The 18,870-nt window shown below is 39.4% G+C and overlaps 2 protein-coding genes across 25 annotated transcripts in view; both read right to left on the bottom strand.

Moving 5' to 3' along the window:
• Nucleotides 1-4,393, bottom strand: part of CADPS2 (calcium dependent secretion activator 2) — a 539,668-nt gene extending 535,275 nt beyond the window's left edge. For 9 of the 24 annotated variants that reach the window (XM_036862861.1, XM_036862862.1, XM_036862865.1 and 6 more), the window contains exon 1: nt 3,654-4,389. In XM_036862861.1, the coding sequence (XP_036718756.1) occupies nt 3,654-3,998 (345 nt within the window). In that variant the 5' untranslated portion in view covers nt 3,999-4,389. Of the gene's footprint in view, nt 1-3,653 lie in introns of all 24 variants that reach the window. The other 15 variants (XM_036862876.1, XM_036862877.1, XM_036862879.1 and 12 more) reach the window with 6 other exon arrangements.
• Nucleotides 4,394-11,271: 6,878 nt separating this feature from the next.
• LOC118900518 (testis-specific Y-encoded protein 1-like) overlaps nt 11,272-18,870 on the bottom strand; it is a 79,726-nt gene continuing 72,127 nt past the window's right edge. Inside the window, 2 exon segments of the mRNA XM_036862929.1 lie at nt 11,272-12,084; nt 12,086-12,446. Coding sequence (XP_036718824.1) covers nt 11,272-12,084; nt 12,086-12,446 — 1,174 coding nt within the window.

The following is an 18,870-nucleotide window of genomic DNA, read 5'->3' as shown; positions in this document are numbered from 1 at the left end:
CCCCACAGTGCTCTCTTCCTGATCGGTTTTACCAAAGAAGATTACTTCCCCACCATCTGCAATTTCACATTATTTGTATACATTTCTCAAACTTAATTAGTGTGGAAAATTATGCAAAGTGGTGGGAGTGATTATATAAGCAGGTTTAAGGCAGTTTAGTGAGATTACAGTGACACATAAAAATGCAAAGAACAAGGGTAGATGAATCACATGTTAAGTTATTAGATACCATTTTAGTCTTTTTGATTCCCTCTTCATTATTTCTAGTTTAAGATAGTTGGCTTCAACATCTGACTTACTAAATTTAATAAAACAAATAATGAACAAAGCAACTACTGACTAGAAACCTAGAGACTGGCCAACCAAAACTGTTAGCACTTCAAGTCATGCACACCTGAAACAGTTATAAACTGAGACCTGCAATCTGTAAACCCACATCTATGGAACATACTTAACCTCTTCTATGGTAGTCATTACGTTTCTCAGATTCTCCCTACTTTCTAACCACCATGGACTTTATTTTTCCTTTAGCGTCTCAATGTTTTCCAAAGGTTCGGCAGACAAATTGCCTTTATTAAGCAACAACTGATTAGCTTTATCTGCATCATTGTTGTTTCCTAGTTTCAACGCTGATCCCACCTTTAACCAATGACCTAGAATCATCCAAGGTTCATCATTATCACTGTTAACTGATGGTGCAAAGGTAATCAACGTAAATAAGCATCAGAGGCTTAAGCATTATTCACAACTGAAGTCATTTTTGCCATTGGCTGTTTGTTACTCCACATTGGTAGCATGTGTGAACCATTTAGGTGGTGTGACCACACGGTACAAGGCTTTGTCAGTGTCTGGTCTACACTCCTCCCAGAGTTTTCTGTAAAGCCTTAAGTTATCAGACTGGCATAAGCTAACCACCATTATTCTTCTAAGCTGAAATTTTCCAGCCAAAAGCAAAGACAGACATGTTTTAGTCAACTGAGTTTAATGCTATTAAGCTTTTTCTACTCATGGATACAACCTCCTACTAGCTTTGTGGGCCATCTTAGCCAAGTGGGAAAACAAAAAACAGTGCAGCTCAGTTGGTTCACAGAAACCCACCAACCCTAATAGTGAGAGGGCTTTGACTGCCAGGATAAGGCTTTTATCTTCCTGTGATTAATTTTCTTCATTTATAAGATGAGGACCCTTTCAAATCTCAATTTCTGAGTTTCTAAATTCTTAAAGTTAGAAGTGAGTAAGCAGCAATATGCATTTCAATTACAATTTAAGCTATTAAATCCTTTTACTAGATGTCTGACTACTTGAAGATACAGAAAATATACAATGGATTAGTGATTTTGCAATTATCCTGTTACTTCTTTTATATAACCCAACTGTATAATTCAAGACAAAGTTTTTGTCATTAATTATTGGCTTGTGCATCAAATTCGGAGGAATATAGTTAAATTCCCATTTCATTTTGTCCTGGGAGGAAACCCGACTGCCAAGAATTGCTCCAGCTCCCTTTAACAAGCAACTTGTTAAAAAAAAAAAAAAGAAAGAAAGTGGGGGGCCTTTTGAATAAGTTTGAATAAGGGAAACACTTAAGTTGTTTGGGGGCCTCCCCCTTAAAATATAAGAATAATTCACAAAACTTCATCTCACAGCATTTAATGCTCTCAATATTCAGAAAATAGAAATTTCCAAGCAGTCTAAGTATTTTTGCACAGAACATACGCACTGTTTTGCTTCTTTTTTGCAGTTTGGAATTATTTTGGGTGATGTCTGAAGGAGGTTATAACAGTGGTCTCCTCAGTGGTATTGTGAATGCACCTGTGTGCCTATTCAAATAATTTCTGGAGAAACATTCTATTTAAACAACAGGAGTCAGAGAAATCTGCACTATTTGAACAAGCGAGAGTTTGTTTCATTAACAAAATGCAACAAGTATGCACAGTAAGAATCAGCTACCAGTCAGCGACTCTTTGCAAAAGCACCTTCAGTGATCATATTCCAGACAGGAATAGCCTCTTAGTTTCACCAAACGTTATTTTTATACTTTAACACACCGAAAATAAACTTAAATGCAATATGAATATTAAAACTGGAAACTGGATGATATTCATAAACTTATATGACTACATACAACATACACACAAAATTACTTAAAGAGTGACTACTGAAGATGAAAGTCTTGACCTACAGAGTTAAGAGGCACTGGGTGACTGCAATGCAACCCAATGCAAGCAAAGGATGACACAGCGTGGTACTCACCTAGGAACAGAATGGAAGGCTCACAAAAACTCCACAGGGCACTCGAAACTGACCTCACAAATGGTGGCTTCAATCATACCAATTGGTTAGGGAATAGAAAATGTTACTCAGAAATCCTCTCCTCCAAAATGAAGGGCCTGCCTGGATCCCAAGGTCTTTTCCAGCTCTAGCATTCTGGGACAGCGTTACCTAGCGGGTTAGGCATTTGAAGGCTCTGTGTAATTAGCCACCAGCTGTAGGGAATCATCCCGTAAGTACGCCCAGGGAGCAATTCAAAACAGCTGCTTGGTTTAGGCCTGTTTTAAGAGGTTGGGTAATTGGGGGTGGGAGGGTGATGGGAAGACTGCATTTACTCTGAAATGCCAGCTTCTCACAAGTCAATTCAGAAGTGCTCCAAATTTCTAAGAAATGCCTCACATTCTGAAGTTAATGGTTCAGAAAACTAACAAACATCTGTGCAACTAGGTATGCTTTGGACAAATTACAATACAATCTCTCTGGGTCTCCACATCCTGTCCCAAACTAAGGGGGCTAGTGCAGATTTCTGGTGAATCGTCTAGGTTCAACATTCTATTAAGAAGATTTCTTAGTTTCTATTGAAAACGTTCACCCAACTCGGGCAATTTTGAGTCATCACTTTTGTCTGCTACAGACTATTAGACCCTGGGGTCTTGTTTTAAAACTAAAGTTGGCAGACATTTCACCTGAAAGTCTTTAGCTCTTTGGGGATGGGGACAAAAGCGCTTTCGTGATGAAGTGGTTATGAACCAATCCTTTATTTTTCATCAATAGCGTGTTTCCTTAGGCCTGCCGAGACCGGTAATTACTAACCCACAGCAACTCACCAAAGCTGCACACCTTCCCTCCTTAGGATCTGATGTCCTAGTTACACAGCAGTACAGGAAAACTTGTCCAGTTAGCTTTGTTTCGTGGAACATTTCTACACCTGCTCCCCAGAAAAGACTTCTCTCTAGCTAGCAGAAGTGTTCAGATTCCACACTCATTCAGACCCACGGTAAAGCCCAGCTCCAGGAGGGCCAAGCGGACAGGAATGCACCACTACCCTTCGAAATTAAAGTTGATGGGAGCTGCGTTCTAATCCGGCCGGGGCCGAGCCTGCCGGGTGTAACCGCCGCACCGCCGGGCTGTCGGGTCGGTCTCGGTCCCGACCAAACTGATAGCTTCTGCCAGCCGCGGGGGAGAAGATGCGTTCTTTGCAACCTGATACCCAGCGGGCTAAAGCACCGTCCTCCCTCCAAAGATTCCCTTGCCCTCCAAGACTAACAAAAATACAGTGTCCTGCAGGAGGACAGCGGGCAGGCGCCTCAGAGCTCTCCCGGGAGAAAAGCCCAGGGCGGAAGAAGTGGGGCTGGAGACGCCCGGTCCTGCCGGCAACTCACCTTCTGCTGCCTCCGGGCCATGTCGGTGGGCTGCTTGGCGTTGAAGGGGTACGCGATGCATCTCACCACGAAGACGTAGAGCTGCAGGCGGATCCTCCGCTCCTGCTCCTCGTCCAGCGGCCGTTCGGGCTCGTCTCGCCCCTCGCTGAGCACCGAGGGGCTCGGGCTCACGGGTCTGGCTGCGCCGCCGCCGCCGCCGCCCGCGCGCCCCGCCGCGTCCCGCCGCCCTTCCCGAGCCGGGGCCGGCGGCGCTCGCTGCGAGCCGCCGGCCGCCACTAGCACATCACGGCTCTCCTCTTCGAGCCCCTCGTCCGACTCCTCTTCGCTGGAAGACGGGTCCAGCATAGTGCTCGGGGCACCCCGCCGCTCGGCCCGCGGCCCCCAGGCGCCTCACCCCCTGCCGCTGCGCCCGCGGGTCTGCGGGAGCCGCGCGGCTGACAGCAGCGGCCGCAGAACGAAAGGGAAACTGGCCGAGGCTTTCCGGACACGTCGAGTTAGACCCAGGAGTGTTTCCTACCACCAGGGCGAAAGGGGCGGGCGGGAGCCGGGAGGAGGACTAGGAGCGGGGCGGGGGGAGGAAGCCGCCGGGATTAAATAGGCGGAGTTAGCGTCGGGGGTGAGCCCGAGCGCCTGGATGAACTGCTCGGCTGGCCCGGGCCCCGCCAGCCCCGTAGTCCTCCGACGTCCGCCGGCCGAGGCGGAGCCGCCCGAGCGCCCGGGCGCAGGTGGGGAACCTGTGGCGCCTACAACAAGCAGCACGTGGAATGGAAGGTTGAGGAGCGGGCGCGGGGTCGCGGAGTGCGCGTGCGCGCGCCGCCGCCGCCGCGACCCTGGCCGAGCGCCCGGGTGTCAGGCGCGTAGTTTGCAAAGATGCGGAGCGCTGAGCGCAGTGGCTCTGTGTGCGCCCACCCGGGATGCTTGGACTGCCGTGACACCACCACCACCACCACCACCTATCCCCTTTCCTCCCGCAAGCTTCCTGAGGCACAGGCGAACGGGGGGCAGGAGAGCTGGTCCCCTCCACCTCCCCGGGTGAGCGGAACAGCCAGAACGTGCGTCTCCGACCCGAATTTGATACCCAGGGTTGAACCCCAGCACGGAAAAGTGGGGCCAGAGCCGTTTACCGCCAAATAAGGTGGAAAAGAGACTTTAAAAAGTCTCTCGCTCTGCTCTGCTGCTGTTTGACGCTATGCTGCAGTCCAAATTGTAAAAGTCAGAGGAACATTCTTGAAAAGAAAACCAAAAACAAAACAAAATACACGAGGCTTTCTTTTTAAACTGTCTTTATTCCTGTAGATGCATGAGTAAGACCGGTTTTCTATCTGCGAAATGGCACTCTGTTTCAGCTCACACATAGCTTGATTATGTTCTGGGTTGGGATGCGGTTGACTCAAAACAGGTTGTGCAGTGTAGACATGCAGCAAATTTTTGAGCACACGCCCGGTGTCCAGCACTGTTAGCGTTTGGACGAGCCCGCAGCGCCCTGGGACACACACTTGGTCACTATTGGTTCCGGCCTCAAGTGGGCGTCTCGTAGCTGCATCCGAAGCCTGTCTTATCTGCGCAGATTTCTCAGTCCCAAAGCCAGAACCACCTAGGAGTTTCTTTCTGTGTTTTTTCCGGTATTCTCAATCTGGACAGAGGAGGAAATAGGGAAAATAGTGCATTCAACATAAGGTGCAGTGTGCAGTGGCCAAACTGGCAGGGAGGCGATGGAAGCTCAGTGCAAATATCACCCGGCAGGTAAAACTACCGGCTCTGAGCTCGTCTACCCCGTGGCCAAATAGCAGCTGTAGCTTTTTCAAGCCACTTCCGCAGTTAGGTACACATGAGGGAGGCTTTCCTTCTGCATTTACTCATAGTCTCCCTAGATGTAGAAAGACAAAGAAGCATTTACTCCTGGGGAAACTTGCCTATTTATCAATCCTTAACGGTGCCCACAGTGATAAAAGGTGTTCACTGAGGGCGTGACTGCTGGCTGATCTCCAACTGCCAAGGAACACAAATCTCAAAAACTGATGTGTTTAAAGGCAATATTTTTCAATTTTTTGGCAAGGTAAACCATAAATAACAAGCTTATTCATTTAAGTTATAGTATCTAATGCTATACACATAGCACGCTACATTTTGCAAAGTTTTGTAAATGTGTTTGTCGAATAATGTCACCAAAGTAACCTTTTGAGACAGGTAGTGATGATGATGATAATGATGATGATTACCATTTACATGCTTTCTACCCGGTACTGCGCTAAGCCCTTTACATACATTATCCCATTTATTTTTAGTTCCATTGTACAGATAAGGAACCTGAGACTTAGGGAATCCTCTTTCCTACAGAAGGAACAACTAATAGAACAAGGATGCAACACACTGAATCCTCTCTAGTTCCAAATAGTAGCTTTTACTATTACAATTTGTTTGATTACAAATCAGTATATTAAATGTATGATGTTTATTAAACTGATACCTAAAATAAGAATTTAATTCCTAGGCACATAAAAGTATAATTTATATACAGCAGCTTTATTGCCCTTCCTTTTCTTGCCAAGGAAAGGTATCTTTTCAGCTTCCTTTATTAATTAGTTAAAATTGCTTGATGTGATAGCTTATTATTCTCTTCCTATTAAAAAATGGCTATCAAAGATTCTCCAAGCCTTGGGAATCCCACTGGAAAACATCTAATAATTTGTAGAATAACATATACAGTGTTTTGTCTATAAAGATGAAAATGGTTAAGGGGCATAAATTAAAGAAGTATCCAAAACAACAAAGAGAATGTTTAAGGATTTCATTAGTTAAACATACATTGGTTAAGAAACTAACATTGTTAAAACTATGCAGGGTATATTTAGAAGAACAAGATATAGTCTCTGACCTTTAGGAGATTACAGGTTAAAGAATGAAAGATGAGAAAAACACTTATTAAAAACAAACAGAAAATAAATATTGGTATTGCAATCTGATGATCGGTCTAATAACCTGGGAGATAATGGTTACACAGAGAAAAAGTAGCTTATTCAAGATAGAGTAAGAGAAGGCTTCCAGGATGCTTGACATATGTTTTGAAGAATGATTCATAGCTGTTTGGGTGAGGGCACTATAGGCCAGAGGAACCACATTTGCAAAGGTATGAAATTGTTTGCCACATTTGGAGAACTGCAAGTAAACTTGGCATGCCTGAAATAAAGGCTACATATGAAGATGGGGAAGATGAGGCTAGAGAACAGAGTCAAATTCAGCCTTGAGCAGAAGGGCAGTGGGCAGGTGTCCATGGCCTTGTATGCCATGCTTTGGAATTCAAACTATGTCCTGAAGAAAATGGGGATACACATTAAAGGTTTAAGTAAGGTACAACATAAGGTGAACTATAACTCTGAAGAGTCAATCTGGAGCAATGTAAGGGCAGTGAAACCAGATGCAAGATACCAATGAGATTACTAAGGAAATCTGGGAGAGAAACAATGAGGGCTTGAATTTAAGATGGGGACAAGAGGTGGGAGTGGGGGGAAGAAAGCTTAAGAGGTGGACAAAGGAATTAATAGAACATGTACGAGGAGCTGAAGAAGAGGGTCAAGGGTAGAATATGATTCCCAGGACAGGGTAACTTGACTGAGAACAGATGAAATATGAACTTCTAGAGGACATGTAGCTATAGAGAAGCATCAAGTTTTGAGGAGCTTATCAGAGTGCTCCTAGACCCATTTGGAAATGCAAACCTGTTAACTCACATCTGGGTAAAGGAATCATCAGCATATTGGTGGTAGTTGAAGCTACAGACAGATATGGATAATGAGGTCCATAAAACATGTTTCAGACTGAGAAGAGGGCCAATGATGTGTCTCTGAGGAACCCTCCCTTCCTCTCCTCCAAAAAAAGATGGTTTGAAGAAAAGGAATCTGAAAGGAAAACCCGATCATTAAACATTAACTGTGCCCTAATAATTATTAATTAACATTTTCAACTTTGTGCTTATACTAATGTTCTTGCCAAATTTCTACCTTAAATATTACCTTTTCAGGTAATTATAACTTCAGCTGATGCTCTGGGATAATTGAGTAAATGATGCCCAACATAAGACTATGATTGGTTTGTACCATTTCAAAAATACATAAAATACACTTGAATTTATTCAGTGATTCATTTTTATTTTCGTCAAGGTGAGCATAAAAACAAATTGAAGTTATACTGCTTTTTAATGAAACACCTCTAATGCTAGGGAAAGATGGATGCACAATAATAAAATCGAATATAAAATGTGTTTTGGCAATGATATTTAAGGAAACAGGTGTGTGACCTGAATAGCTATAGGTGGTCTGTTTTCTGGTTGAGAATTGATTTGCGCATTTCACCGGAAAGGAAGGTATTAACTCTTTCAAGTCACAGATGAAATCATTCTTTCATTGAACAGACATTTTTTGGGGCACCCACTCTAGGCTATTCTGAGTAGATAGAAACAGTAGAATTTAGTCGCTGAGGGGACGTATATGAAACAAACATGAGCAAAATAAGAAGTTATGGTAATATATGCTCTTGTGGTCATAGAGAAAAACATTCACAAAATATCCCTTAAGTGTTTTGGGAGTCTATTATTTTTTGTAGTTATAGCTAAAATTATATAACAACAGAGAGAGGAATCTTTTTCAGGTCAAATGGAAGGACCAGTTTTGCAAATATGTATGAGAAAAATGTCAACTCACAAGCCCAGCTAATAAAAGGGTATGCATTTGCAAAAGTAAGATAAAAACCAAGTTTTTGAAACTTTAAGATGAGTATTTATATCTTATGAGGCAATAATCCTCCTGGCAACCTTATTTAAATCCCTCTCCTTACTTTGCTCAGCTTTTTCTTTTTCGCCTCTCAAGTTAGAATTTGAATCCTAGAAAGAATCATTCTGTGACCCCACCTTTTACAGATAAAGGGTAAAAATATATGCAGATGATCAGCACAAATTGACCAGAAAAATGAATAATCCACACTGATACCCACACAAGATACAGTCAAAGGTTTATTGTGAAGATTAAATAAAATACTGCATTCAAGTACTAAAAGATTGTCTGGTATAGAGTAAATTCTCAGTAAATGCCAAGTATTTTATTGTTATTGTAATTGTTTTATTATGTAGCTCACTTTTAACTGTAGAACTATAGAAATAAATTGTAGATAAACTAGTAAATGGTTCAATGCATTTATTTATTGATTTTTACATAGCTTATAATTTGTATTTCTAAATTATTTTCCTTGAAACAGCCAGCCTAAAAGAACTCCCAAATATGTTAAGGTGTTTTATTAAAACCTTAAAGATTTCATAATTTTTATAAGATGGTTTGAGCCCTCAATAAGAAGCTACTTTCCTTCTGTTCCTATTCAATCTGTCAGCATTCATCAATGATTGATTACAGTTCCATTTTTTAATTTCCATTTTGTAAGAAATTTGGAGAAGGTAACGGAAATGAGTTTGTTGTAAAGTACAGGGAGTAAAGAAAGGTAAAAGCATACTGTGACCTCTGAGCCTAAAATTTCATGAGAAAAGTGCCTTGCCTTAATTCAAGTTGTACAATATACGAGATGATAATTATGGTCTCCTAGAGAAGAAGGTACTTAACCTACAAGAACCTGTTTGTGTTTTAAGTGGTAATAGAGACACAAACTGCACTTTTTGTTTGTGTTTTAAATGGCAATAGAGACACAAACAGTGCTTTTTGTGGGAATGGATTAAAATCTACTAATTATGCTCATAAATGGATAAAGCAGTAAATGGAGTTTTTTCCCTCTAGCTTTCACAGTTGTTTTGCACTTTTATTGACTTTGCTGTTTAACACATGTTCTGCCAGCCAATAACATTTATTGAGTGCCTAGTCTATATTAAGAACTATACTAGGACACTGTAAAGAGAGCATTGCATTGATTGACCAGGAATTCAACCAATGTCTCAAGAGATGAGAATTCTACTCCTATTAAAAAAAAAAAAAAAAAGAAACCTAGACCATTTCAACAATAATGCTCAAGAAAATTAAACTGAAATAGAAAAGTAAACTGAAATTAAATTGAAATAGAGTTTTTATCAGAGAAAATTATAAGGGATAGTCAAATGATATTAAGTGGGGAAAATGAAGATATGTCTTTATTAATTATTTACTATTACCCTGGTCTGTAGCAGTGATTAACACACTTGTTCTCAGGGCCTATTTACCCTATTAAAATTTATTAAGGACCCCAAAGTTCTCTTGGTTATGTGGGTTATATTTATTAGCATTTCTAATATTAGAAAGATAAAACTAAGGAAATTTAGAAATGACTATTAATTCATTTAATAATAATAATAACCTACTATATAACATGTTATATATGTTTATGAAAAAAACCCTGTATTTCCAAAAGAAAAAGTTGAGTGGGAAGAGTTGTACTATTTTACACTATACAAATCTCTTTAATGTCTGGCTTAGTAGAATTCATGCGCTTCTACATTCTCATATCTGCTTCTACTTCAGTCTGTTGCAATACATTGTTTTGTTTGATAACAGATGAAGAAAATCCAACCTTATATAGACATGTGGTTGAAAAAGGAACGAGTATTTTAATAGCCTTTCACATAATTATGGATATTCTTCTTTGATATTAAACCAAAACTCAGTGAGTGGTAGTTTCTTTAAGGTTAGTTGCAATGTGGAATCTATAACCACATCAGTAAATTTTTCTTACTCTGTGATTTTAAAAAATCCATTAGTCTATCTTGAACTTTGAATGGATCTTTTACTGATTCATGATTTCATAATGTCATTCATTGGTCATTTGGAAAACACTGGTTCATTGGGTAATGTAGATTGTCCAAAAGTTGACACATTTTATTTTATTATATAGTATCCAACAAATTACATTTGTCAATAATTTCATCAAAAAATCATTAAGTACTGGAAAACTATCGTTTACTTTGGCAGATAACGTTTTACAAAATTCTAATTTTCACCTGAAAGCTTGAATTTATCACTGGCACAACAAAACTGTCAGTTGTTTTCCTTAAAGTGACAAGCTCACTTCACTCATGTTTGAGAAAATGTCTGCCAAATATCTAAGTATGAGTAACTATAATTTGTTTGTCGAGTTGCTCTCTCAAGTAAAAATGGTGTTCTATGAAAAAGCAGATAGTTCAGCTTGCAACTCAGACAGTTCTCCAGACAATCATTGTACTTCGTTATGCAGCAGAAGTGTTTTATGTATACTTCCCATTTCACTTCACATTATTTTTTAAATGTGTACCCAAGGGTTGAGATTTTTAAAAATAAATATTTTTTACTGCTTAATCAGAAATATTCATAAGTGAATCTGGCTTATTTTTTTCTGTGAGTATGTGCCTGTGAACACAATGATTACTAGTGATTTTGGTGCCATTGCCTTGATTCATGCTAAAGCTCCAGCATGAATCCACCATTGTTACTGCACCATCTACGCAATATCAACACAGTGAAGAAGACAAAGATCTTAGTATTCCTATATAAATAGTTTCAACCTCACAGACCTCCCTGATAGGGTTTCAGGGAACCCCCCCAACCAGGGGTTTGAGGACCATATTTTGAGAATCCCTAGTTTTCAAGGTTAGGTCTCTAATTTTACCATTGCATCACTAATTCTTTTTTTTTTTTTTTTCACTTGTTAACTTGTTTATGTCTCTCTGGGCGTCACTCCTGGCACGTGGGGCTCTGCTCTCTGGAACCTTCACTGGCCATCCTTTCCTCGTTTCCCCCCTGGGCACCAGAACCGCGTAGGTAGATACATCCATCCGTCCCCCGCATCTGTAGACGCCTCCTGCCTCTTGTGCTATTTGGCCAAACTCTGAAGCTCCCCCAGCGCCTTCCTCCCTGGGGTAGTAGTGCAGGGGATTGGGCCATAGGCCCTCACCGATGATCTCAGCAATCCTGTTAGACCCTGGGCAGTTGTGGTCAGACAACCAGTTGAGGAAGTTAAGGCTGGTGGTGTCCTGCCTGCGGCTGGGGGCACCTTGTTCATTATCCCAGAACCACTGAACTGGAGTGGAACGAGACGCCCTATATCCAGCGATGCTCAGGTGATACTCCTTAATGATCATGTCGTTCCAGAAGTAGGAGTTGTTCCGAAAGAAAAACATCAACTTGCAGCGGTGCCTGGGATGGCCCAGTTCCTGCACCTCCAAACTGATCATGTAGCTAAGCATGTCTTCATCTTGGTCACTGATCATGGCCGACATCTGGGGTTGGTTCATGATGGCTCTGGCCCAGAAGCCAGGGATGCCCCAGATGATGGCCCTTCTTCCATCCAAGTGAGGCTTCCGCCTTTGACCGATCATGCGCTTGAGCCAAGTGTAGGCCCTGCTGGCTTGGGCATTCAGAGTGCTCAGCTCTAACTGCAGGGCCGCCAGCGCCTCCAGCAGGGGCCGGGCGGTCGTGGGTCCCGGGTCCCCGCCCTGGCTCTTCCTGCCCCTGCTGCTGGGGCTTCTCCTCCCGCTCCTCCGCCTGCACCTCCTCCTGCTCCTCCTCCGCCCCCGCCTCCACCACTTGCATGATGTCTTCCACCAGCAGCCCCAACTCCTCCCTGATCCCCGCCACCTCTCCCTCCTCCAGGACCGCGCCTTGCCGCATGACCCTCACCCTGAAGATGGTGGCCTCCTCGCCCGACCCACCAGCTAGTGCCCGCACGGCACTCACCTCCCCCACCGCACCTGGGGACCCGCAGGCCCCTGCTTCCTGAGGTCCCCCTCCCACACGCAGGATGACCCGGGGTCCCTGGGCGGCGCCACGTGGCCCTGGCCCTGAGCTGGGGCAGCTGCGAAGGAGCGGGAGGTGGGAGCACAGCACGTGGTCCGCAGAGCAGCCCAGCGACTAGAGCCCCCCTGCGCCTCCTTGGACTTCGGGGTGGGGGCGGGGTGCCGATTGGGGCGGGGCTAATTCATTGTTTTACTTTCCTCCCAATTTAAGGACAAAGTAAGTATTACACTACGTAGAGCAGATACATCCATCCCGTGGATCGTATTACAGTTAAAGGTATAGGTGGTGGAAATATTTTCATTACCGTTTTAAATGATCAGATATCTAAATTTTTCATGAATTTTTATGGAATCTGCTCTTACAACTTAAAGCATTTTATTAAATTAGCAAGAGTGTTCTAGAGTATCAATAAAATAATTTTTACATTATGATAATTCTGCATTTGATAACACGAAAAATTAAGTTAACATCTAATATAGTGTCTTGGATCTGCATTTAAACATAATGCTACTATTATAAATCTATTAAATTTCCCTGGATTTCTTATTAAGCTATAAAATACCTATCCACATCTCAGAAGTAAACATAAAAACATGTATATGGTATGCTTAGAATTTTTCAACTTTATGTTGTATTTTTTCTATTAATATGGACATCTAGGAATAACTTAATTTTATTAAATCAGTTACAAGTTTACATTTGAAACAAAATTTAGAAATTTAGAGTCAAGTCTACATGATATAGAAAACTATTCATAATAGGACATTGTTAGAACCTGTAGTATTCTGTGAGGATAAAGCCAAAAATTCTATATTGTTTGTAGTCAATGTCATATTTTTACATCTCACTGTAAATAACATGAAAATTAAATCTGTATAAAAATAAACTAATAAGAACCCCTTTATTTACACTGGTCTTTTAATATAATTTAGTTGTGGGAGAACATGAGTTAAAGCCAAATAGGAGTGTGTGTGTGTGTGTGTGTGTGTGTGTGTGTGTAAAAACTATGGATCGCTTCTACCACAAGAAGACCTTGCATTTTTGTGATAAAGCTCCTGGCTTTTACTTGTCAATATCACATCCTAAGGAAATAAATGTTAAAATAAGGAGAATACTATTTAAAATCATAGAGCATGGATGAGCTCCAGGGAGTCCAGAAGCCCCTAAAATTATGTGCAAAATGTATTGTATCTATGGACTTTTTTTAAAAGAGAGGTTCCAAAGCTTTTATCATGGAGTTCAAGACACTAAAAAGTTAAGAAGTACTGAATCTGTGCTTTGGTTAGAAGTGGGATAATTTTACACCATATAAACTGGGTAAATCATGTAGAGCTTCAGGTCTATATATAACTAAAGTGAGCTAAACATGAAGTATATGAACCACACCCATGTAACTACACCTTAATAATTAATTGTGGAGTTTTGTTCATCAATTTTTCTATAATCTCCTTAAATTGGCTATGTGTTTTATATTAAAATAATAAGAAGGATTATTAAGAAGTGTTTATTCAAAAATATCTGTACCTAAAATCAGAACAAAATAATGGGCATAAATCACTTATGAAAACATTTAAATGCTAGATAAATATAAGGAGACTTGATTACCAGTTCTAGAGTATCAGCAGATAGTTAAATAGGTTTATTATCATACCTAAATTTCTCATCACTCTCTAGAAAGTGTGGTTAATGTCTTATAAGAACACTTCTTTGCCAGGTGATAATCGGTGATGTCCCAGAGTCATTTAGAGACTGACAGTATTCTGAGCTACATGTCTTATTTCACAAAGTTATGAATTTGTATTGTAATAACTTTTATTTGTCTTCTTCAAATTCTTAATTTTGAAGGGAAAAAATTACAAATCTCTTTATTTACCTTGCCATCACACACACACACATTCATACATGCATGCACACATACACATTCAAGTTATTCAATATTGCAACATTTTTCCTTGTTACAGTAAAATATTCTCCTCCTACATTTTTTTTTTTTTTACTGATAAAGCTTTTCTCTTCCCAAACTCAAAAAGATTTTTATATTTATAAATTTTACAGATATAGAACTATCCATAAGATGGTGCTGTATCTTTAATTTAATTTGGTCAGATACTTGAACGTTAAAATATATCTATTACACATGTGGTTAAGAGACTAGGTTAGAGTTTAATCTCTAAAAAGTCTTATGCTGTAAAGATGTCAGTATAAGTATAATCAGAATCTTTGCATAACTTATTTTTCATATATCACAGATTATTAAAGCATCTTTGCCCCAGACTTAGTTGCCAACTATAGGTGAAAAAAATAATTGAAATTCTCATTTCAACTGACATTTTCTGAATAATAGCCACTTTGCACATACCACACATGACAAATGAAGCAGTTGAATTATATACAGTATCAATTTCTACCAAGGTCAATAATAGTCTTTAAAAGTCCTTTGAAACATCCAATTTGATGGAAATTAGAAATGACATTGCATTTAAGCATTTCCTTTCAAATGCTAAAGAACTGTAGAGGAATTAACTCAATAATTTTCTCTAGTAAGTTTATTTACCTAGTGAGGGAAAAGTAATTTAAGACATGCTAATTATATAATGTATTTCTGATTCAGGGAGATGCAGTTAGGAGAAGTAATATTTCATATCCCATTTAATTATCACTTATAAACAGATTTAATAGAGTGCTTAAAATTGGTGATAGGATCTTTTATTTTTAAGATGAACAATCTTATGCCAAAGGAATAGAAGCCATTGCAGTGGAGGTGACAAGGTGACCAGGGAAAATGTGTTCATGAAAGGAAATATATGGAGTCATGAAGGTTGATAATACCAACATATGGGTGTACCCAAGACAGGAACCAAGTCCTCATCACATAACCACATGAAAATCTCAAATAAAAAATTTACTGCTATGATTTGGGGACATATTTAATTTTATAGATTTGCTTTCCTAGCAATTGCTCATAATTTTCTCTTCCTTTGAACAGTGTAATCTTCTGAATTACACCATCATTACATCTCTCTCTTTTTAAATATTTATTTATTTATTTATTTGGTTGCGCCGGGTCTTAGTTGAGGTTCATGGGCTCCTTAGTTGTGGCTTGCGGGCTCCTTAGATGCAACTTGATGGCTCCTTAGTTGTGGCATGCAAACTCTTAGTTGCGGCATGCATGTGGGATCTAGTTCCATGACCAGGGATCAAGCCTGGGCCCCCTGCACTGGGAGCGCGGAGTCTTAACCACTGTGCCACCAGGAAAGTCCCAATCATTACATCTCTTAATCCAAGCTGATGCTGTAATTTTGCAGAAAACTTTGACTAGATTAGTAGTCATTATGAAGTAGTGATAAACAGAATCCTATATAACATTATATTGCAAAATAGCAAAACCTAGTGACGAGTTATTAAGAACTTATACATTTAGGCTAAAATTTTCTGTCAACAAAATATCAAAATATACTGCTATCTTAAAAAGTTATAAAATAACTCTAAGAAATATGTGATACCAGATTTGTGGGGACATTTTCACCTTCTCAAAAATTTCCCAGAATTTAACTTTCTTAATTTTTCTTAATATATATTTTTTTCTCATACTGAAATAGAAACTCTAAATAATATTGGCATTTATGTAAATAAAATACAGCCAAACTTATATCTGTGTGATTTAAAATTAAAAATTAAAATTAAGAAACTAAAATCAAGTAATGCTGTTGAAAACCATTTTCATTAAGATAATCTATCAGCCTTTCAATGAAATATTTTTCCATTCACTTGACCATAGTGTTGGTTATACAGCAATACATAATAAACGTTTATGTTGATGGCACCTTCCCACAGACTGCTTTCTATGACAATGTTGTTTTGTATTTAGTGGGGAGAAAATAGTATTATGATGTAAAAGAAATAGCTAATGATTATTAAAAACATCGAGAAGATAAATATTAATTATAAGTTTTGCCTGCACATTCATTTTGAAAATAGGACCAACTGCACCTGTTGGTAAAATAATACTTGATCAAGTGCTTCAGAAGAAATCAAAGAGAGGATAGAAGTCTCTATTTGGAGAGACTAAAGGTACCACAGGGCAGGGGCTATATGCAGGAAATCTTCTGATATTAAAAGACCACGAAGAATGCTAAGAAGGCAGCAATGGGCAGGGTTCTATTAAGAAAATCCCCACAGCTTAATTAATGGGTATTTATTAAGAATTCACTCTGAGCCAGGCACTCTGATAAGTAGAGGAGGTAGAATAATGAGCAAAAAAGACACCATTTCTCCCTCACGGGACATGAAGTATAGGATGAAGATAGACACTAATACAAAAACCATACACATAAATATATAATTACATACTGAAATGATTTCTTAAAGTAGAAGCGCTGGGTACAATGAGACCATATGACCAGGCAGTATGACCTAGATGGCAGAGGGATGGGGGAAACAGGTGGCACTTGAGCAGAGATCTTGAGGGTAAGTGTGAGTTAGAAAGAGTCTTTCATTACATGCCTGGGATTTGCTTCAAAGTTATCTGGGGTGGAGGTAAGGTGGGTGGTGCCATAGACGAAATATGATTAGACATGTAATATTATTATGGATATGTTTGATAATTTCAATAAGAAATACTTTATATATTTATAGGTAATAAATATATATATTTATTATATAGTATTTCAGGCAGAAGGAGGAACATATTTGAAGACCCTGAGGCAAGAAGGAATTTGGTTTGTTCTAAACCCTGGAAAGAAGGCCAGGGTGGCCGGAATGCAGAGAACTGAAGCCAGACAGAAAACAGCTCTGTAGACCTTCCTAAAGGTGCTGGCCTTTATCCTAAGAGCCATGATGGGTGTTAGGCACCAGAGTTATAGTCACATATTTTATTTTTTACAATAAAAATCATCCAGGTTGAGATTAGAAAATGACAAAATAGTTGAGGGTGATGGAAATGTTAGAAAGGAAGTGATTGGAAGGAAATATAGGAGATACAACTGAAATAACTTGAACAAATAGATATTAGGCAAAAATGAGAGGAAGATGTTAAGAAGGTCTCCCAAATTTTGTAGTTTGTGCAACACTGAGCTTAAGAAATTCTTTTAATTGAATTTTTTTTTGAATTTTAGATTTCAAAAATAACATTTTTGTCTTGGTATCATTCTTATACCATGAAATCTTGACCATTTCAATCCCTTTTGTCTCTTTTAAACGATTTAAGACCCTACTAGAGTGCTAAATTCTTCCTATTTAATTTCTGTTTCATCTGGAGTGTGGGGACGATAAAGTTAGATAAACTTTTGTGAGTAGGGTAAAACCAGCTTTAATACCCTGGATCCTGTCAAGGAATCTAGGATACCAGTTATATTTGTATTTCTGATGTTTATTTCCCTACTTTATCTTCCGGCATTTCCAAGTCAAGAATTGCAAACATATGGTCTTTGCACAGATACAATAGATTTACAATAAATAAAACAAAGAAATCATTATGATGAAAATCTGCAGCAAAAATAATGAGAAGATTGATCTTTTCCTTCCTTTCTTTCAATACTAGGGTTAGTCTATAACTCTTAATATAACAATGACACTGATAGATTTAATTACATTCCTAACACATGTGAACAGGAGGCCAGAACTGGTTCAGGATTAGGAGTAGCTATTAAAAGACTTTAGCTGGGACAGAAAGTCTTCACCCAAAATCCTCACTGGAGAATATCTGTCACAGGATGAAGGACTCACTACAATGAAATATACTTAAGTAAAATTTACTGCTTCCAGACTGTTAGTCAGTTTCACATTGGTGATGCAATACTGTTCAAATGTTCCCATTTAATATTTTAACAGGAAAGTTTAGAGCTGATGTAATCCTTATCTACACCACCAAAATTTTTTTCAGGATATCATGGGAGAAGTTTTGGGATAAGTTATAATAAAAAGTAGAACAACCTATTTAACACCTCTAATCCTTTAATGTCTCTGTGATTTGATGTGAGGAACAAACTTGCCCCCTAACCTGAACCCAAACTAACCATAACCTTGGCCAGAATCCTAAATGAATTAAATGCAAAATGTATTAAAAGGGAGACATCTTATTTGGCTAGATCTTGCTTTATGGTAAACAGAGAAGGAAAAAGGACAAATGAACATTTTCTTCCTACCATAGTGACCTAACTTTGGAATTCACAAGCTCATTTGGTTGTTTTCTGAATTATCTGTATTTTATAAATAAAACTTAATTTTTTAAACTGCAGAACGAATATTAAATTCAAATATTTTCCCACTAACAAAACACTCTTTGGGGCAGAAAGTATCCTGTTAGAAGACTGCAGCAACATTCTCATTAGTGTTAGGATTTGCAGAACATCAGTCTGGGTACCATTAGTTGGGTAGTAGAGATAAGAAACGAGCATCCTCCGTATATTCCATACCAGTCTACTGCTGTAAGAGGAAGGGGCTTCCTTGACATTTTTTCCTACTCTTGTCAAGAACAGAAATTA

The sequence above is a fragment of the Balaenoptera musculus genome, chromosome 9 (assembly GCF_009873245.2).
Source record: "Balaenoptera musculus isolate JJ_BM4_2016_0621 chromosome 9, mBalMus1.pri.v3, whole genome shotgun sequence".
NCBI lineage: Eukaryota > Metazoa > Chordata > Mammalia > Artiodactyla > Balaenopteridae > Balaenoptera > Balaenoptera musculus.
This window is presented reverse-complemented; position numbering and strand designations above follow the sequence as displayed.